Here is a 22,059-nt window from a genome sequence, read left to right on the forward strand (position 1 = left end):
TGCGTGCAGCCTGTCTGGGACTGTCTCAGGCATTCCTAGTGAAAGACACCCCTGCAACTGTTCAGTGTGGACCCCGAGCTGTCATTTTGCTGTGAACAGCCCAGAAATGGGTAAAATGGACCTTCTTTTTTCATTCTTATACTGAGGAACAAAAGCAGAGTGAAAAATCTATTAAAAGTTTAAGCAGAGCTGTAAACAGAGCTGGGGTGATACTTGCCCACTTGGTAACCCTGGGGAGAGTCAGAGTTCACTCGCAGCAGTTACAAGTTCTGAGGAAAGGTGCTCACCTACAACCTCAAATACCGCATATACTCGAGTATAAGCCACCCCAACTATCAGCCAAAGCACCTAATTTTACCACAAAAACTGCATTAAAAATCTGCCGAAAAACTCGGCATACACGAGTATATATGGTATCTATTCTAAGTTGTCATTCAAATTTTACCCTTCTATTGGCAGTGAAAGGGCAAGTGTGCTTGTAAAAGCTTCCCAATGGTGACACGTCTATCAGCAACATGAAAGAACTAAGAGAGTGTGCTTCTCAAAATGGCCTTGCCACTATGCGATTTCAACGTCATTCCTGTTTTCCACTGGGCTTTCTCTAAGTGGAGGTTCTGAAGCATGGAAAACCCTAAGTTTCAGGTCCATACCACTGTGGTGGCAAAATGTAGTCAGTAAGTAGAGAAAATGGACCCAGAAGTGAGCAGGGAGTTCACACCAGCCAGTTCAACTGCACCATCGCACATTCTATATATATCGCCAACCTCCCGTGGACTTCCTGCTTCTCTACATGTGGTCAGAGTTCCACAGTAGCTGGGCTTTGCGCTGGGGTCCCAAGAAAGTTGAAAGGTTGGGGCTTATCCATCACAGAAGTAATGGTTCCTGCCCTGGGAGCATACACCATACTCCTCAGGTGAAGATGTGACCCTGACACCTCACAGAAACCACCATGGTAGGTTCCACCTTGTGTGTCACTGTTAGCATTGTCCCCAGGCCTTGTGACACTAAGCCATCTACACAGTTGTGGCTGGCCCTGGCACCCCCATTCTACAGAAGAAACAGGGCTGAAGAAAGTGCTGGGAACCACCCAGGGCTGGTCAGAAACAGAATGAAGACTGGAACCTTCTTTGCTGTTGCTGCTTCCTTTAAGGCACCAAACACTAGTGCTCACACCACCCGATATCTGCAAACTGGGTAAGTTCTGGCCCAAGTGACACAAGAATCACCTTTGACTTAGCACACTTGCCCCTCCTAGCTGTGTGCTCATTCACATGTGCAATGGACATTTTGGACAGGAAACTGGCACGTGGGGAACTCAACAGCTGAGTGAACAAAGTTCTAGGGGCTGGATGCCTGGATCTCCTGGTGCCGTACTCCCGGTTAACGCTGCCTGCACTGATCATTTTGTTTTCTATGGGGCTATTCCACGTGAACTCTTGTGCTGTCTTTGCATTTTAGTAGAAATGATAAAATTCTCTACCTGTGTGCAGGACAGCAACCCAGTGTAACTCATGGAAAAAGCACCCTCTCCTGCCCTAAGGTGACCTGCTTTATCTACCTGGGACAGTACCACCCCCCCACCCCCACCCCGACACGCAGCCCAAACACTAGCCTCTCTGCCTGGCAGTGTTATTTCATTGTTGTGACCTCTGTTCTCAGTGATCGGCAGTAATTAGTGATATCAGGGTTCGCATAGCATCGCTCCATCCCCATTAATAATGCAGGCGCAGGGGAAAAAAAAGGAAGGTGCAAGTCTACAACAGATGCTTCAAGGTTAAAAGCAGTTAGAGAGCATGATGTAGGAGTTTCAATGAAAAGTAGTAGTGAGAGAGAGAGAGAGAGAGAGAGAGAATGTGGGTGTGTGTAAGAAGAGTGAGGGCATGCTGGGCCAGCAGACAGAGGGCTTATTCAAACTATTCTTTAAAAAAAAAAAAAAAGCCAGCTCCTTTTGAGATGAAGTGTGTGACAACACACACCTCCTTGGTGTCCTTGGCCACAGCGAGTCTCCTGGCAAGCACTGCAGAAAAGTTACTAGGGTATGAAATTGAGGTCAGAGGGAGCAGTGGCAGTATCTTTCAAAACACAGTCCTGATGTTTTAAATGACTTCTCTTGGAAAAGGTAATGTCTGCTTGTTCAGCAGAACTGGTGCCGCCTGACAACTTGCAACTTTCCCAGCTCGTCAACAGAGGAGACAGAGCAGGCTGTGGCTTGGCAGCCAGGCATTCCTGCTTTGGTGGGGGAGTCAGAAGAGCATTTCCTCTGCAAATCCTCATGCTGAACAGGCCTGAGGTGGTGACGGGGGATTGCCTCCCCACATGCCTCCTTATAGCTTTGTAGAAACTGGGATGAGAGCAAATATGCCTGGGAAAGGATCTGCTTGACAACTTGGGAAATGTTTTGCTCGGGGGTGAGTAGGGGGTGGTAGGCCCAAGACACTGGCCATCTGAGCCCTTTAGCTATTTCTACTCATGGTTCCTGCCACACAGAGGAAGTGCTGAGACAGTTTTCTCAACCCTTGAAAATCAAAAGTGATCAAAAGTTTGGCACACATGGGCTCAACAAGCTTACCCACTGGTTCCCCAGTCAACTTTTCACAGTGGCCCAGCAATGCAGGGGACCAGCCCATCCCCACTCGTGAGTCAGGAGAGATGGCAGTCAGAGAGAGGTAGGTCTGGCCTTAGGCTGCATGCTGCTCACAGCTCCTGAGCGTCTGCCATCAGCAGGCTCCTCCAGGAGAAAGCCAAGTTCCAGTGCTTTCTACTCAGCCCAATGACCTGTGATCTCACCTAAACCCAAGACAAAATCAAACCCTTCTTGTTAGGGGTGAAATAAGCCTTAGGAGCCTGGTGGTGCAATGGATAAGCACCCGTCTGTTAACAAAAGGGGTAGTGGTTTGAACCCTCAGTCAGCTTTTCAGGAGAGAAGGCCTGGCAATCTGGAGCTTAGGAACACTGGGGAGTTCTCCTCTGTTGAACAGGGTTACTGATTGGAATGGACTTGAGGTATTTAAGAACATTAACCAAATAAACTCCAAAGAGAAGTATGAGAAATATGTCTGAGTTTGGAAATACACAAATATATTTTCAAACTCACATTTCCATTTTTTTTCAAGTCCTCTTGAAATAAAGTAAAAAAAAAAAAATCTTTTCTGGAGTAAAGACGAGTGTTGAAAATGGAAAGACATAAGAAACTAATTAGTTCAATGGTCTAATGGACTACACAGACATCAGTATCCATGACCCTGAGACCAGAAGAACTAGACGGTATCTGACTACCACAACCACCAGCTGCTCTGAAAAGGATCACACTTGAAGGTCCTGGGTAGAGTAGGAGGAAAATGTAGAACAGAACTCAAAAATCATACGAGACAAGGCTTATTGATCAGATAAATTGGTGGAATTCAAGACCTTGGATCTTTGAATGCTAGTTTTGTGAAGGAAATTGGGTCTTCCACTCAGTTCACACACACTTGTTTTTGTGACACTGATGACAATCAGTCTAAGGTCCTTTGTTGTTAAAGTTCAGAGTGGACTGGGATGGTGAAGTTGTTGTTAGGTGCCACTGAGTCAGTTCTGACGCACAGCAACCTCGTGTACGACAGAACGAAACATTGCCCGGTCCTGCATCATCCCACAATTGTTCCTATGCTTGATCCCATTGTTGCAGCCAGCGTGCTAATCCACCTCCTTCCTCTTTTTTACTGCCCCTCTACTTTACCAAGCACACTGTTCTTCTCCAGGGACCTATCTCTCCTGACATGTCCAAAATCTGTAAGATGAAGTCTGGTCATCCTTGCCTCTAATGCTAACTCTGGCTGTACTTCTACTGAGACAGATTTGTATGTCCCTTAGCAGTCCACAGTACTCTCAATATTCTTCTTCAGTACCACAATTCAATTCAAATGCATCCATTCTTCTTAGTCTTCTTTAGTCAATGTCCAACTTTCACATGAATTATGAGGCAATTGAAAATGCCTCATGGCTTGGGTCAGGTGCACCTTAGTCCCTAAAGTAACATACTTAGTTTAGTTGGAAAAATAACCCATGCACACTGCTGAGTGCCATACTCAGATCCTCCCCAGACACACATTACTGCTACTCCTGGGGTTCCTCTTTACTCTTCCTAATGAATTGTGTGTCTAAGGAAGAATGTAGAAGCTCTGCTGTCACCTAAACCCAGATACACACCAATTGTTCTGCACCCTGCCTTTTCCTGTCCTCAAGGTTGTGACGGCTCCTTAGACACACAATTGGACCCAGGCAATTCTGGGTTAAAATTCTGCATTAAAAAATGCAACAAATTACCCCAGAAATTAGTAAACAACAGCTACTAAGGCAAAACCTAGCCCCCACCTATTTTTAATAAATGTGATTTAGATGGAACATAGCCACATTTCCTTGTTTGTGGTTCCTTTCATGCCACACAGGCAGAAATGTGTCACTGTGACAGAGACTAGGAGCTGCTTAAAGCCTCAAGTAGCTTGTCCTTCCTAGGAGAAAGTGTACAGACCATTGGTGTACACCGCTGTATTGATGTCAGATGCCCTTGAGTGGGTTCCAACTTACAGCAACCTAACCCACAACAAAAGGGAATATTGCTCGGCCCTGCACCATTCTCTCAACTGTTGCTATGCTTGAGCCACTGTTCCAGTCACTGTGTCAATCAAATTCGTGAGGATCTTCTTTTTCACCCAACCGCTACTTTACACCAAGCATGCTGTCCTTTCTCCAGGGATTGGTCCTTATTGGAAATGTCCCAAAGACATGACATGAAGTCGCCCAAAGCACTGGAGATGAAATTTTGCTACCTGTGCTTTATCCATGCATTCTGGATGTACCTTTGCTGGTAATGAACACATGAATTCAGAGGGTATAGATATCCTTGAGAAAAAAACTGAACTCCTGAAATGTGGAGGATCATGAAGAAGTATGAGGAAAGAAGGGCAGGAAGCAGCTATAACGAAGGCTGCAGGAAGCAGCTGGGCTTCAAGAAGGCCCTTCAGAGTGAGCTCTAAGGCCCCAAATGTCACTTCCTCTTTTCAAAGGAAGAGAACTGTGGGCTCATTGATAATAGGAAATTCTCCTTTGTTCTATCAAAGCTACTCCCGGTGTTTGTTTTCCTAAAGCGAAGTTAAGATTGCTGAAGCATACTGTGACAAAATTAGGAAGGAGGCAGGCTAAGGACTCTCAGTTGGTCACGGCTTGACCAGGAGGGCCAGACACATGTGGTTCAATGAATTGAGACCACTGTTGGAGAAGTTAATCAATAAAAGCTATACTTGATGATGACGAGCAATTGCTCCGAGACCAAGTTCACTCCCTGCTACTCACAGAAGCAACAGCCCCCAAGAAATGCACTGGGAGAGGGTGTGGGGTACAGCACGGAGATGGACAATCTGGGGCATTGTTCTGGCCATATTCTGAGGCCAGAAATGACTCAGGAAGGTCCAGAGGAAAACATGCTCACCAGTTCTTTCCTATCTGTCTAAAATACACCACTTTATACAATAAGAACATTTAAAAGAAAGGTCTTAATCTAAAACAAAACAAAACAAAAAACTTCTTTTTGAGACTACCTACCTGCCTGCCTGATAGGACGCAGAGGTTTCAACTAGCCCTGCCCCGAGCCTTACAGGCAGGTCCAGGAATGGAAAACTTTAACAACCCACACCATGGTGCTCTCAGCAATTTATTGCTTTTGGGAATGACTTTTGATTTGGAGACAATGCACACAGAACCCATTCAGGTATTTGTGCAATAAAATATAACCCTGAAAGTCTTTGCTTTCCTCCTGAATTTCCAGATCAGCAAGATTCTTGGACACAATTCTGATTCCCTAAGGAATGTCCTCAGTTCAGTTCCAGCGTCAGCTATGAAATCAGATGTGCAGGTGGAATTAATGTACGTTTGAACAACAAAAAAATCCTTAGCTCTTCTTTACAGGAAACATTCTTCAAGAAAGTGAGGTGTTTTCATTCTCCAATGCTGCTGTAACAGAAATCCACAAGTGGACGGCTTCTGCAGACAGAAATGTATTTCTGCCCTGCCTGGGATGCTAGAAGTCTGGATCCAGGATGCTGGCTCAAGGGGAAGGTTGTTTGTCTCTCTTCGCCTGGTGTCTCTCGATTCCCTAGAAGTCTCATATGCTGTGGCATCTATATCTTCCCCATCTCTGCTTGCTTGCTTCCTTGTTTGCTCAATTTGCTCTGCTGATATCTCAAAAGAGATTTGACTTAAGGTGGATCCTGCACTAATATGGTCTCATTAACATAGCAGAACTTCCGCCCACATGGGCTCATTACCTCAAAATACAGGGTGGTGGTGATTAGGATTTACTACATATACTTTTGGGGGGGGTACGGGGGACGGGACACAATTCATCACAGCAGACAAAAAGAGGTGGGTACCAGGAGAGCCTGTGCCATTAGGAAGGGATGGTGGTGCGTGCTCGTTAGTGCGCATGCGTGCACTCTCTCTACCCTGGGACTCCTGCCATCCAGCTCAGACCCCGGAATGTCTACTCCTTATTTTTATTGGAACCCTCTAGTTGACAGCCAGGCAAACTACCGGTTAACAACTGTACTGATGACACTCAAGGTTTCTGCTGCTTACCTTTCCGTCTGCTCACAGATCACTGGGGCACCTAGGTTAGAGAGCTAGAACCAGACTCAAAGTCCATCCACACAGAATCAGTCAGAAGTTCAAAGATTTCCCCCTAAGCAGTATGAACCTGGCACTTAACTTCACTAAGGTCTTTCTTTGTTCACCTCCAAAATGACAGTGTCTGACTTATATGATCTCCTGGGTCTCCCCTTGTAAATCTAACACCTGAAATTACAAACCAAGAGAACCAACTGCCAGGAACTGACAAGTCACTTGGGCAGGCTCGTTGCAGTCTTGTAACAAGCCTTGTACTGCCTATTTGCATGCCCCTCCTCCTGACACTCACAGATGTGAACAAGACACTACACTGTTCTGAACAAGACACCAAAGTTGGGGGCTCCACAGCACTGTCTATTTCCTGTCCTCTTACTGAGGCTGCTGTCACTGCTGAGAGCACTGTTCCCCTTCTCTCTGCTCTGTTCTCCTCAGGGGGCAAAAGGCCCCACAGCTCCAGACAAGCCAGGATGCCCTTTTATGGTAGAAGAATGAACTGTATGTCCAGCGGTGGAGCTGGGAGAGATGACAGAACGGAAAGTTGTCATTTGTTGTGGTTTTGGCTGCTGCATAACAAAGTGCTCTCCCCTCAGCCACCCTTGGTGGGCTAAGCTCCCACCAGGCTTTCACCAGGGAAAAGCCAGCCCCCAGCCTGGCTAGTCCCAGATGCAGGCCCCCAAGCTGGGACTGCAGGTTGATGAGAGTTTACTAGCAGGCCAAGCCGCAACGGGTTGGAAACATCCTTTACACAAAACAAGGTGGAAAACCGAAGGCTGCCTGGGTTCCTCTGGAAGGTCTACCAGAGAGGCCCAGACAATATTGCTCCAGAACACAATTGGGATGCATCCCAGGGCCAGGCCTGGCTTCCTTCACCATGAAGCTGTTGGAGGAGCTGCGTGGGGAGAGGACACACCATTTTTCACCAGGCACAGACCCCAGTTGCCCACTCCCAAGCAGGCTACACAGACTGGACCCTGGCCTCTGTGGTCAAAATAGCAACAGCTGGTAGCACCAGGCCTTTAGTTGTTTGCATTTCTGTCAGGAGGCCTGTAGAAAGAGAGCAGGCCTCTCAGCACAGGAGGCCTCTCGGCATCTGGGACAACATGTTGCAAAAGGAGAATGAAGCGACTCTCCTGGTGTTGTCAGAGTAGGGGGATAAAAATGATCAGAGACATTACATGGTGCTAACAGCCCTGGAACTGGAAAAGAGCCTTTACAGACAAGTGAGATGATTTATGCTGATGACATAGCTCTTTCATCTGAGAGGACGTTTATGAGTAGGAATCATAGCCCATCTGAAAAGTCTACTGGAACCTGGAACTATAGCCAAGTGGCAAGCACCAAGTGACCTGGCAATTTCTGTGCCCTTCTGATACTACTCCGCCTGCAAGGCTGAACAACCCCAAGGAGGGGGTGGCCTCTGGATATACCAGCCAGTTCCTCTACTCTACCATATGGCTTTCAATTGCTGCCACCTCTCCCCAAATCCTCCGTAACCCTGCTGCCAGATGACTGGCCCCTTTCAGGTCAATAGCATCCACCTAGGCCTGAGGAACGGACAAAGTTACCGACCACCCAATACTGTGCAATTGGCTATGGGAGCAAAGGACGGGTTGATCTAGGAGCACACTGTGGGCCCAGGCAAAATAGACTACTACGATAACTGAGCAGGGTATTCTTCCAACTCCCAGTAGTCAGTTGGCTTCCCCCAACAGCACTCAGCACATCATCCTTGGGCTGGGCCTTCAAACCTCCCTTGCCTCCCCCCATCTGTCTGCAAAGTCCTCTGAAGTCTGGGGTCTCAGTACCTCCCCAGCCCTCCATGCTGACCCTAAGTGCAGCTTTGCTCCTATCTTTCTTTGACCCAACCATTTAAAGTCTATCAGGTGAGGACTCATGAGTTTCATGTAGTTCTTGGTCAGGCCAAACCCAGTGATCCTTGCCCTTCCTCTCCTACAGCCATCACCACCTTGGCCTCACAACTGAACGAACGATCAGCGGTTGGGCCTCCCCAACATCCAGCCCCCAGATATCTGAAGTTCGTATTATGATTGTCCCTTTTGGTAGTTTTGTGGGCATAGCAATGCTCAACGAATAGCTGTTGGATGATCTTAAGACCAGCCACAGCAATTCTTTGAGACCCAGCCACTCCTGCAGCAGGGAGCAGCCAGAAGCACATGCTTAGAGGTGAGAAAGAAAGCATCAGGGAGTGGACAAGCGCCCTCATGAAGAAGTATGCGCAGAGGAAGGATAAGGAGGTCTGGAGAACAGGCCGACTGGGAAAGGCGAGAGTTAGCCAAAGGTGCACACAGGGGATGAAGGCAGCAGAGCGCTCTACAGGGGCGATATGCCAGAGCAGGGGAGAGAGCAGCCTGGGATTTCCCTTCCCCTTCCAGACCAGGGAGCTTCTGATACATATATACACAATGCTTCTCAGATGAACTTCTGAAGGGATGACGGGCACACTGAGGAGGCAACAAGGTTTGATGCGAGATGTCGAGTTGCTTTCAACATCAAGTGCCAATACCGGGGAAGGCCACATGTCTGTTGTCAGCCATAGGCTACTCCATTTGCAGGTCTTCACAGAGAAAAGAACGGTCTAGGTTGGTCCAGCACCTTTGAGAGGCCTACGGGCATGGCCTTGGCTTCCTGGAACCCTTTCTCATGGCTCACAATGTGCCCAGTACCTCATCTTGGAATCTTTGCCGGTCATTTAAAGTCTGTTTTCTCAGTGAAGGAGGAAAACCATCAGCACACCACCACACGAGAAAAACTCCCAGAGAACCAGTGTCAGCACCTCATATTACACACATCCTTGTCTCTTAGAAAAAATGATCAAGCTACAAAGTAGGACCTTTGAGATGGGTCTCTCCTGCTCCCACGGATGATGCATGATGCACCCTTGAAACGCCAGAGCAAAGTAGTGGTATGTGCATATGTTTGAGCAGTGAAACGCATGCATGATTGTGTAAGCATCATACTTAGACAGATCTGGATTCTGTGTGTCTTTTTAAAAAGCTTTTCTTTTTAGAGTCTTTTTTTCTTTTTCTTTTTCCTAACCCTATCCTCTTCTTTTTCTTTCTAAAAGCTTTTTATTACCAAATATATTAAGCATAGTTGAGCCTCAAGTAACCCCTCACTCACCTTTAATAAATATCATGTCAGGGCCACTCGTTCATCTGCACTCTATGTGCTTTCCGCTTCTCCTACTCCAGGTTAATTTTGAGACAACTCTTATAAGGTATCATTTCATTTTCTAAGTATTTCAATTTGTTTCTACAGAAGATTATGATGATTCTTTTTTAAAGAACAACCTACTGTGTACCACATCACACCTTTAGTTACATACAGTGGTCCGTGGCTCACCTCTCAGTCAGACAACAGCAGCCTGGAAGGTTAACATTAACACCAGGAAGGCCTGCACACCTTGGAGCAGCCTACTACCCGCGAGCCAAAGGGCAGGATTCATCTAGGAGAAAGCTCAGAAAGTAAGAAGGGGAGCAAAGTTCAAAAGAAACAAAACCAACACAATGTCAAGACATTGGCAAAAAGCATGCTCTGGTGTTCTCTCCAAGCTTCAAGAGTTAGGGCAAAAAGCATGCAGCCCTGAAACACTGCTGCAATGCAGTGGAAGACTCCTCAAGATCCAGTCACCCCTGTTGCACCTGCCCCAACAGTCAACATGTTCTCTGGTGGAGGCCCTATTGACTTGGGCTGCCCTCACTCTGACCCTAGCAGACTGAATCTGTTCCCCAGTAGCACTGGGCATTCAGAGGATCGATCCCAGCCCCATTCCCTGGGGGACATTAGCATGTTACACAGACCCTGAGTGCACAGTCGTCATCTAGTCTCCAAGGAGAGGACAATGGGTTTCCCAGGTCTCAGGGGCTGACTCCTGGTTAGTAGAGCCCTTACCACTGCAGACACATGCTTCCTGGCTAGGACCTAAGAAAAGGGTACACAGTCTCTGGGGACTGGAGAGTAGACAGAAGCTATTCTTTTGGTTTTTCTCTTTGTCTCAAAGTCAGAGGAGTGAAAGATTGTTTACGTTTCTCAGCTGCCACATAGCAACTGGAAATGACCTTGAATTCCACAGCAAACACAAGAAAGCCCACCCAACCACAGCTTTCATGCAGGCTTTGGGCAAATACTAGCTGCTCAAATGGTTCTCTGTGCTCCGTTTCCCTCCCCAAGCCACCCACGGGATTGGGGGTGGTGGTGTTGTTCAAGCTTGTGTTATTGCCATAGCAACAATTTCCCTTCTACCTGAAGGGCTGGAAACCCTGCAGTGCTCTGTGCAGCGAATGCTAAGAAGGGACTCCATCGTACTGCACTTATATGCGCACGGGCACGCGCAACTTCTCAAGGACATCATAATGAGATTCACTAGGACAAATTAAGATGTTGACATCTGAAACACACAATGTAGAGAGCAACTCGGGGGAATTTTAATGTGAAAATTTTTAAGGCTAGAAATCCAAATACATGTCTCTTTGGTCAAAGTCACAACAGGGGCAGAAAAACGAATGGTACTAGATTATTTTAGTAGAACGTGTGAAGGCATGAAACAAAAGGCTGTGGATGCCAGAACAAAAAGGCCTTGAGGCTTGCATGCCATGCAATGGGTAAGCAGGGTTAGGCGACAAGGCAATGGCTAACTGGTGGCCCCAAGAGCCACGCTAGAAGGCTAGGGTTTGTATCTGCATAAAGCACTCACACCAATGCCTGTTAGAAAGCCTCTGACTTCTGTGAGAACTACAGGCATGGTTTATTTGGTTGACCCTGCCCCACAGAGAACTACCCCCATGCGCTTCCTAGAGCAGAATGCCAGGACTTCTTCCAGGAAGACCCGCTGGATGAGTTTGAACTGCTGATCTTTTGGCTAGCAGTCAAGGGCTTAACTATGATACCACTAGGGCTCCCTCCGTTTATTTTAGTTGTAGCAAACCTAAAACTTAAAAACAGAGAGTGAGAAGGAAGCTATGCCCTCAGCAGCAGGAGGAGATGGTAGTAGTGGGCAGGATCTAGTATGTGGGTCACTGCCCCCTCCCCAATGAGCAGTAAAGTGTCCCCCAACCAACCTAGAGATGATCCACAGGTTGAGCCTCACCAGTGACTAACCTAGTTCTCTAGCAGAATGTTCCATCCTCCATCCTCGCTACTGCCAGGCCTGTGTGACATTCAACTCTTTCAAGGTTGCTTTCTAAGATCCTCGACCCTTGGAGATCAATCCCTTCATTGAGAAGCACCGGGGCAGGGGTGCAGCAGTGCTGACAATTGTGTGGTTACAGGAACAACAGCCCCTGAGGAATGCATATCCCCAAGCAGTCCTCTGGCATCCGACCAAAGTGGGAACATATCATTGGGTTAAAAAAATGTTGCTTTGGAGACAGGAAGGGAGGGAGGGAAGGAGGGAGGCGGGGTGGTGGTGGTGGGGGAAAAAAAAAAGTTGCTTCAACACTGGTTCCTTCTCACTATAGTATGCTGAAGAATCAGTAAAAATTACTTTTTTTTTTTAAGCAGTGAGCTTCTCTTTAAAAAAATTATTTATTAAAAAAAATCATTTTATTAGGGGCTCATACAACTCTTATCACAATCCATACATACATAAAGTGTGTAAAGAGCATTTGTACATTCATTGCCCTCATCATTCTCAAAACATTTCCTCTCCACTTAAGCCCCCGGCATCAGCTCCTCATTTTTCCCCTCCCTCCTCGCTCCCCCCTCTCTCATGAGTCCTTGATAATTTATAAATTATTATTTTGTCATATCTTGCCCTGTCCGACGTCGCCCTTCACCCACTTTTCTGTTGTCCATTCCCCAGGGAGGAGGTCACATATAGTTCCTTGTAATTGGTTTCCTCTTTCCAACCCACTCTCCCTCTACCCTCCCAGTATCACCACTTACACCACTGGTCCTGTAGGGATCATCCGCCTGTATTTCCAGTTCCTATCTGTACCACAGTGTACATCCTCTGGTCTAGTCAGACTTGCAAGGTAGAATTCGTATCATGATAGTGGGAGCATGGAGGAAACATTTAGGAACTAGAGGAAAGTTGTATTTTTCATCGTTGCTATATCACACCCTGACTGGCTCGTCTCCTCCCCGAGACCCCTCTGCAAGGGGATCTCCAGTGGCCTACTAATGGGCTTTGGGTCTCCACTCCGCACTCCCCCCATTATTCACTATGGTAAGATTTTTTTGTAAATATGCAAATATATTTATATGAGGATGGGGAAATAGATTTACGTGCCTATATTTATAGGCTTAGTATTAAGGTAGCAGAAGGACATTGGACCTCCACTCAAGTACTCCCTCAAAGCAGGAATACTTTCTTCTATTAAATTGGCAATCTACAATGCTCACCTTCCCGACACAACCGTTGAAGAAAAAGCGGGTGAATAAGCAAATGTGGTGAAGAAAGCTGATGGTGCCCGGCTATCAAAAGATAGCGTCTGGGGTCTTAAAAAAGCTTGAAGGTAAACAAGTGGCCATCTAGCTCAGAAGCAACAAAGCCCACATGGAAGAAGCCAATGTGTTGAAGGGATCAGGTATAAGGCATCATCAGAACAAAAATTACTTTTAAAAAATTAGCTTTTTTTTTTTTGCTCCCCTGATGGGAGTGCACTGTGAGCTACCACAAGGGGACTGCTGCTCCTGAGAGTGGTGGATGTTACTTGTAGACTGTCTCACTGACATTGGACCATGTCAACTTCACAAAGCTCCTGGGCTAGGGCCGTTGGTCACATTTTACAGCTCAGGGGCATGGAGTCTTTAGGTCACCACCCCACAAGGTGGAGGACCTGGGATCCACCCAGCACCAGCAAAAGGTCCTGTTGTCCAGAGCAGTATCTACTGGGGCTGGTGCTGAAACATCCAATTGGGCTGCCAAAACAGATACCTATGCTTTCTTCTGGATTATGGGTTCTAGGACAAGAGTTTTTCATTGCCAGGGGGGTTCTGGGTAACTTCTTTCCCTCGAAAAGGGGAGAATAGGCCACATCAGTTTGGGAGTTTGAGATCTAGAGTGTCACCATGTCCAGCATAGCACTGCCCAGAGCACCCTCTCAGAAAAATGCTAGACGCAATCCAGTAGGGTCCCTACAACAGAATAAAACACCGTTTGAGTGAGTACCCTCTCCTCACAAGCGTTCTTTGTCTGAGCAACCCACTGCCACAGACACCGTGTCAATCTCCTCTCGAGGAGGAGTCACCTTCTTTCACTGATCCTTCACTTCACCAGGATATCTTTCTCAGGGAACTGGTCCCTTCTGATCACGTGTCAAAAATACGCGAGATGAGGTCTTGCCTTCAAAAGGACAAAAGTGCCATCCCAAAGAGTGGTGTCAAGTGGAAACCCAAGGGCTCCTCATCTGGAAGTGGACAGCTGGTAAGGTGGTGACACTGGAACTATGTATATATACTGGTGGCACCAGCGGCTGGGGGAGGTTGGCCTAGATCAACAGGGCAGACCCTGCCATGGTCTGGAGTTAGGAAGTTGGGAGACACCACCCGAGCAAATGTTGCCAGGACCTTTGCCCCTCAGTGGTGGCTCTGACAACCAAGCCCTCTAGGCTTATGAGGCTCTGCGACGCCTCAGCATCCAAACAGGGCCACGAAAGTCAGCCAGAGATGGAATGGTGGTGCCCCTTGTTTCCCTGTGCACACACTGGCCCCTCCCTACCCCTTTCTCCTTAGGGTATTAGGTGGTGGTGGTGGTGGGGTTTGCCAGTCATATAAATGGATGAACCGGATGAAATTTAAGAACACATATTTTCTGTAGAACCAAGAACAAAATAAAATCCTGAACTATGTTGACATTTTATTTCATGTCTATGTGAACCTTCCCTGTTTCTAGGCACCATTCTCACTCTTATATAATCATTGCAGGTATCAGAAAACACAGTGCTTATTTATATTGAGGCGGCAGGTTGGGAAGAAAGATAAGCAAGATTTGCCTTTTGATACGTACAGTCTTCTGATCACTATGGGATTTCACAGCACGGTGAGTGCTCCTAGTTGCTTCTATGCCAGTTTTGTGCAGGGCCGGGTAAAGGAAGCTTCTGTATTAGTGTTGGTCTTTCCTTTCTTATTCATTATTTGTACTTTTATCTCTATATTATTATTTTATCCTTGCCACTTTTTGTGTGTGTGTTTCTGTGGGATTCTCAGTCTGTGAAGCACGGGATATATGGAGATAATCACGGATGCAATGGTTTGTCAGGGACGGCAGGGCTGAGGATAGGGACAGTGAAGGGATTGAGGAGCAAACAATTAATGTGGGAGGGGAGGAAGCCCTAGAATTGGTTGTGATTATGTATCTACAACTCATTTTAAAAGTGATTTAACCAAAGAAGTGTATGATATATGAATATTATATCAGGAAAACCATGGGGAAAAAAAAAGAAACCAAACTTGACCAATGGTTACCATAGGTGAAGGGGAAAGAATTGTGTCCTATAGGGTAATGAATTATGTCAATGGTGCAGAATAATTTGGAAAAGGGTATCAATAATGGCTGTATAATACAAAGAGTATAATCAATGACACTGAATTGTACACACAGAAGTTGTGGAATTGAAGAATGTTCTGTTGTGTATATTTTTGCCACAATTAGAAAAGAGATTCCAACAGGGGAATTTCTGACCCTCAGCATCAATCTTCCCAAAACATAATTTTTAAGTGTGTGTTGTTTTTTTTTAATCTCCCTCTCGAAAAACACACCAAATATTTAATTCATTCCCGAGAGCAACTCACTGCATACCCATAGCAAGTTCCTTATCTGGGAATCCATGAGGGAGCTCAGGGTCTTGGCAAAAGCATTCCATCCTATCATGTCCATCCTCCCTTCCTATTTCATCAATGTTTTCAGGGGTTCCCAGATGATGGGTATACAAACCCTCTTCCTACAGATAATACAGTAACATCAACTCTTCTTTGCCAAGTGACAAATTCCTGGAAATAGACAAAGACCTGGTGTTGTGATTACTGGCAAAGACTCTGCATGGAGGTAGCGCACCCTTGGCCTCACCAGGGGCAGGAGAGGGTGCAGCTCATTGCTGAGACATTAGGAATCCTCAGGGATGGGGAGGAGGCTAAGGAGGGAGGCTTTCAGAGGAAACTCAGGGGAATAAGAAAGGGAACTGTCTCAGCCTGGAGAACACTGCCAACTCCAGTGTGGAATTCCAAAGTCTTATTGCTGAGTTCACAAGTCTCTGGGTTGGCTGCATCCAGCATGGCATTCATGTTCTGCTCAGAAGGCAGTGCTGTGCTGACAAACGTACTTTCCAAATGCCCCAGTAGAGAAAAAGCAGTTGGAACCAACTACAAATCAGCAGAGTTTGGCTTGGCGCCTCAAAGAGTATCAGTGCCATCTAGTGGCAACTCTCACAGGCTCATCAACAAAGATACTGGTATGGTTCCTGCTCCCCTGCCTTTTCAAAGCACTGGGTGGATGGGCACTTCTCTGGGACCAGCTGGGCTGGCTGAGTCACACCTCCACAGGTTCTCACTTCTCAGACTTCCTTACACACAGCTTCATTCCCCTGGTGCTCCCACTGCCAAGCACCTGCAGACCTCATTTGAAGCCGGAGAGAAGGGAGTCTAGAAGGGGAATGTGGCCAAGCACAAGGAACATTAAGTCTCACAGCACACATTGGTAGGGGGTCACTTTACTCTATGCTCCCCTCACTAAAAACAGTGCTTGGGGCGTGGGGGGGGGGGCAGCAGGCAGAGGCAGGGTGCACCAGACAGAAAACCCCCCTTTGAACAGACAGAGCCAGCTATTCTCAATTCCTAGATACGACCAGGCTCTCATCAAGTCCCTAGCCACATTCCTAAACCTAGATCTACCCCCTCGCCCCTGATCTGCCTGCTCCCAGGGACTCAACTGTTTCTCACTCCCAACTCTGAAATCTTTCTCCAGTCCGGACTCTTTCTGCATTCCTGACCCTGTCCCTCTGGCAAGACTGTGTGCTGGACATTGGAAAACACATACACACAGATGTCACTATGTCTAGCATGGAATTCACATTTCCACCACTGCATGGCTGCAATTGCTTCCTGTTCTATTTCTGATTGTGGGCACTATCCATTTAACTACCTTAACCAGAGTTTCTCCCTGCCCAGAGTTTCACACCTCACCACCATCATCAGTTAGAAGAAACTCAAACATTAAGAGTTTACCATACACAGGATACTCCTCACTCGTGCTGTGCCTCCACTTTTGCAGTGGACAAAGAGCCACAGTGCTCATTCTGGCCCTGCTTGTTCACCCACAAGGCACTGACCACATGGCCATCTTCATGTGCCAGCCTGTTACAAGGAAAGCTTCCACCTCTTAGGAACTTCTGAAAACTTCTCATGGGCCCAGGTTGGAAGATCACCAGCCTCCCTTCTCTTTCGCCTTCCAAATTATAGAAGTACTTTCACTGGAGAACACTCACTCTAGAAAATGTGATTCCCAGCATCCCATCCACCCTGATGTGACTACATCTAGATTCCCCAGAAGGAACAAGTGCAAAGCCCTGCAGGGCCCCATTCACGAACCTACCCCACCACACTTCACGTATCAAAAGATCCAGACTGCTACAGCTCACATGCTTGGCTCACCTCTCCTCTTCAATGGACCATCACTCCTCCCCCTTCCTTCCCAATGCCTTAGTGACTTTTGTGTGGGCAGCCCCCTGCAGGCGGGCCACTGCCTGGCATACCAAGAACACAGAAAGCACTCACATTATGCTTTCATCCTTCTAAGATGCCAGAGACTGCAGGACCAACAGTAGGGCAACTGGCTTGGATGGGGACCCAAGTATTCATTGCATGCAGTAAGTTTAAGGAATGTATGCAGATTCCAGGAAGAAATGTTGATGTACAAATCAAAAGGTGTATTAGTCCTTGCTCCTACCCCACTCCCTCATTGCATTTCTTTACTCCCTACAAGGCCAAGACACAGTCGCATTCAGCTGAGAGGGGAAGTGCTTATCTAGACAGATGCCAACACCAATAACAACTGAAAGTGGTTTACCAAGAGCTGATCAATTTGAAGACACGTTCTTAGTTGACTGGGAAGAAGTCTACCTTAAGAGACAAAAGATTTTCACAAGCCAGGTACGGCCAGACAGCTCTTATTCAAGTCAGATCTTATAAGGGAAGGACTCAAAGATATCAGTGAAGGTACAGATATTCATTCACTATGACACTCAGTCCTTTTCTGAAAGAAGTGTTGACTGGACTTTGAAAATAGCAGGAAAAGGATGAGGATGGGAGAACTAAGTCCAGACTGGAACCACAAGAAAGAAAATTGGTGGCGCAGTGGAGGTAAAACAAAACCTAAATAGTACACTTTAGCATCTGCCCTGTAAGAGGCAGGCCCAACAACAGGACCTTGAGATTTTGTGGCAGGACTCCCACCTCTCTAACCCCAAGACACCAAGCTCCAGATGCTTTTAGGAAAAGACAAGCACCCAAATCCTTCCCATGGCTCTGCTTACAGGTAACAGACAACTGGGCCACTGGAGTGGCCGAACCAACATCCTCCTAGGGTAAAATAGAGCATGTCCCCTACCTTACGGCAGCGAGGGTTGGGACAGCTGAACCTCTTCACATCACTGTCCAGCAGAGCAGGAAAGCTGCAGGAAGGACACCTGGAGACACAGAAAAGAGTTGGAGTTACTCAAGGTACACTTCCAGTCTCATGAGCTGAGGGACAGCTCACCTGAAGATGGGGTTTTGGGTTGGACAGCTACACTACCTTTTTAAAAATATGGATTTATACAAAGTATTCAGGATTTACCTTCCTTTAAAATTTTCTGTGGTAAAACTTATTTAACAAAACCGTTACCACTCTTATCATTTTAAAGTGTACAATACATTTACCACCACTACCACCACCACCATAAACCAAACCATAGTTGCTATCCAGTCCCTTCCCACCCCTGGCATGCCTGTGTGTGTCAGGGGGAAAATGTGTTCCTTAAGGTAGTCAATAGCAGATTTTTGGGGGTAAGCAGATCGCTTATGTCAACTTAAAGTCATATGTTATACTAGTAACATATTAGATTAAGTATTACATTCTGAGGTACTGCTGGGTAGACACAACCTAGTGATTAGTGGTGAGCACGCCAACCATTTGGACTGCCCAGAAATCCGGCTTCTTTTTCAGTAAATGTGAGGGAGCACCCCCACCATACTGGTTCTGACCAAGCAATACAGGGCCCCTCCAGGAACTGGCTGAGCACAAACCACGCAGCAAGCACACCCCACACTAAGCCTGCTGCAAGTCTGCAAGTGAAGAGCTCATCCCTTGGCTCAACTTCCTTTCTTTCTTTTTCAAATCATTTTATTAGGGGTTCATACAACTTTTTTTTTAATACAACTCTTATCACAATCCACACATACATCAATTGTGTAAAGCACATTTGTACATTCATTGCCCTCATCATTCTCAAAACTTTTGCTCTCCACCTAAGCCCCTGGCATCAGCTCATTTTTTTCCTCTCCTTCCCCGCTGCCCCCTCCCCCATGAACCTTGATAATTTATAAATTATTATTTTGTCATATCTTTCACTGTCCGACATCTCCCTCCACCCACTTTTCTGTTGTCCACCTCCCAGGGAGCAGGTTATATGTAGATCCTTGTAATCAGCTCCCCCTTTCCAACCCAGTAATGCCACTCACACCACTGGTCCTAAAGGGATCATCCGCCCTGGATTCCCTGTGTTTCCAGTTCCTATCTGTACCAGTGTACATCCTCTGGTCTACCCTTGGGTCAACTTTCAGTCACATGATACTGAGGCTGCTAAGGTAGACAACATAGCACTGAGGTACATAGCCCTAGAGCAGTAGTTCTCAACCTTCCAATGCTGCAACCTTTTAATACAGTTCCTCATGTTGTGGTGACCCCAACCATAAAATAATTTTCGTTGCTATATCATAACTGTATTTTTGCTCATGTTATGAATCAGGCGACCCCTGTGAAAGGGTCATTTGACTCCCAAAGAGGTCGCAACCCACAGGTTGAGAACCGCTGCCCTATAGTAAACCACCATTCCAGATCCAAAGGGCCACATTTGACTAGGAAAAAAAACACTAAGAAAACAGGACACGACAAGAAAAAAGTTTGAATAGGAACAGAGGGAGGATGGGAGGAGAGTACATTTTTACACTGCACGGATTGTAGGGTACTATGAAACAAAATGCCTATGAACTGTTGAAAGAATGGAAAACCATTTTACCTTGTAAATGTTTCCCAAAGCACAATAACAGCACAGAAGCACACATACCCTCCCCCTGATAAGAGGACAGTCCTAGTGGTCCATGATGCAGAGCTCTGCTGTCCACCAGAAGGGTTGGTGGCTTGAACCAACCCCGCAGCTATGGAGGTTCTGGCGTGATGGTAGAGAAAAACCCGCTCGCTCAGAGATTACAATCTTGGAAGCTCTATGGGATAGTTCCCTTATCACAGGGGTCACCTGAGTTGGAATCAACCCAAGGGCAACCCATCACAGCTGCCTTTCTGAGAGTTCCTAGAAGTTGCCATTCTTTTTCTAACTCAATGGCTAATGGTCCTACCCCTCAGTCAACAGCTGAAGAGCCTCCCAAGGCAACAGCTGGGAGGGGGTTGGGGGTCACCACAACATGAGGAACTGTATGAAAGGGTAGCGGCCTTAGGAAGGTTGAGAACCACTGTCCCAGGGTATGCTGATGCAAACAAGGCCACCGACTACCCAGTAAGAATGATACCCTTTTGTTTTTCAGCAAGAAATGTCAAGTGATCTAGGAGGCAGAGCTTCACTAAGGAAAGCTCATGATCTGGTAGAAGTGCTCACACAGCCTTCAGACCAGGATGGCAGGCCACCCAACTCGAAGAACTTACCTGACAAGCTCATCAGCGTAGGCTGCAGCAACCTCTTCCTCAGCTTTCCGTTCATAGTACTTATACAGAATGGTCTGGGGCAGCACCTTTTCCAGTTCACTGGTTGGGAAGGAACACGTGCAGCTGCCTTCCATGCAGCTGAGCTCGGACTGCAACACAAAACAGAAAATTCAACCAGGTTTCCAAGAAATGAAACAAAACGCCTTGGTAATTCCGTACATCTTCAAGAGAAGGCAAATTAATAGTGATTAGGAAGACAGATTCTGGGATGGCGGAGTAAAGATCTCTACTTCTTCCTCCTAGGATGGTGGGTGACGGTGGTGGAGAGGGGACACTCACAAATGAGACAAAAATAATGACTTCATCTGATACCTCCAGAGGACCTCGATCTGCCCAAGTCACAACAGAAGACAGAAGAAGGTCATAGTGCAGTGTCTACCCTTAGTAAATGCTAATATACCCCTCACGCCCCAAAAGAAGAACCCACAGCATTGAATTGCTACCAACTCACAACCTGCAGGACAGGGTAGAACTGCTCCTACAGGGTTTCCAACGCTGTAATCTTTATAAAAGCAGATTGTCACATCCTTCTGCACAGGGGCTGGTGGGTTTGAACTCAATGCCCAATGAAACAGTGTTCATCAAATAATGTATTTCACTGGACAAAGACGTCACTTTGAGGACTAAGCTATGCCTCGGCTCAAGTCATGGTATTTCAATCACCTGGTATGCAGTATGCACCAAGTGGGCAATGAAGGAGAAAGACCAAAGAACGAAGTACTTGTATTATGGTGTTAGCGAAAAACACTGATTATACCACAGGGTACCAAAAAACCCCCAAATCTATCTTGGAAGAATACTGCCAGAATACTCCTTAGATGCAAGGATGGTGAGATTTCATTTGAGTATTTTGGGTATGTTATCATATCCAAAGTAAAGAGGTCAATCAAAAAGGGGTAGCCCCTCAACACAACGGACTGAGCACTGGCTCCAACAAGGACAGTGTAGGACCGGGCAGTGTTCACTCTTGTACACAGGCCAAGGGTAAGTGAGACCAATTTGTCAGCAACTAACAAGATAAAACAAAAGTTCCTTCCCGATTGTGCTACACTGGTGACTTTGGCCTTGTATAAAATAGTTATTTGTTTTAACCCAACTATAAACTCCTTAAAAATGTTTGTAAAAACCTATCATCACTGTGTAATATGCTCAATAAGATGTAAAATTGTCTTGTTCAGTTCCACTGCTACTGAGAATACAAACAGAATAGAGCAGTGAGGTGTGGGGTCACAGAAGAATTACAGCATCCCGGGAAAAATGAGGACCTAATGCCGGGGGCTTAAGTGGAGAGGAAATGTTTTGAGAATGATGAGGGCAATGAATGTACAAATAAAAATTTATAAATTATAAATTATCAAGGTCTCATGAGGGAGTGGGGAGGGAGGGGAAAAAGAAGGACCTAATGCCGGGGGCTTAAGTGGAGAGCAAATGTTTTGAGAATGACGAGGGAAGTGAATGTACAAATG

General features: G+C 46.5%; 1 protein-coding gene across 3 annotated transcripts in view; it reads right to left on the bottom strand.

The window, feature by feature from the left end:
• RNF216 (ring finger protein 216) overlaps positions 1-22,059 on the bottom strand; it is a 125,413-nt gene that overhangs the window by 59,002 nt on the left and 44,352 nt on the right. For all 3 annotated transcript variants that reach the window (XM_004705550.3, XM_004705549.3, XM_045285765.1), the window contains exons 12-13: positions 20,534-20,682; positions 18,224-18,302 (exon numbers count right to left, since the gene is read on the bottom strand). In XM_004705550.3, coding sequence (XP_004705607.1) covers positions 18,224-18,302; positions 20,534-20,682 — 228 coding nt within the window. The remainder of the gene's footprint in view (positions 1-18,223; positions 18,303-20,533; positions 20,683-22,059) is intronic.

Source organism: Echinops telfairi, unplaced genomic scaffold (assembly GCF_000313985.2).
Source record: "Echinops telfairi isolate 266 unplaced genomic scaffold, ASM31398v2 ScPeMD7_5;HRSCAF=22, whole genome shotgun sequence".
NCBI classification, from domain to species: Eukaryota; Metazoa; Chordata; class Mammalia; order Afrosoricida; family Tenrecidae; genus Echinops; species Echinops telfairi.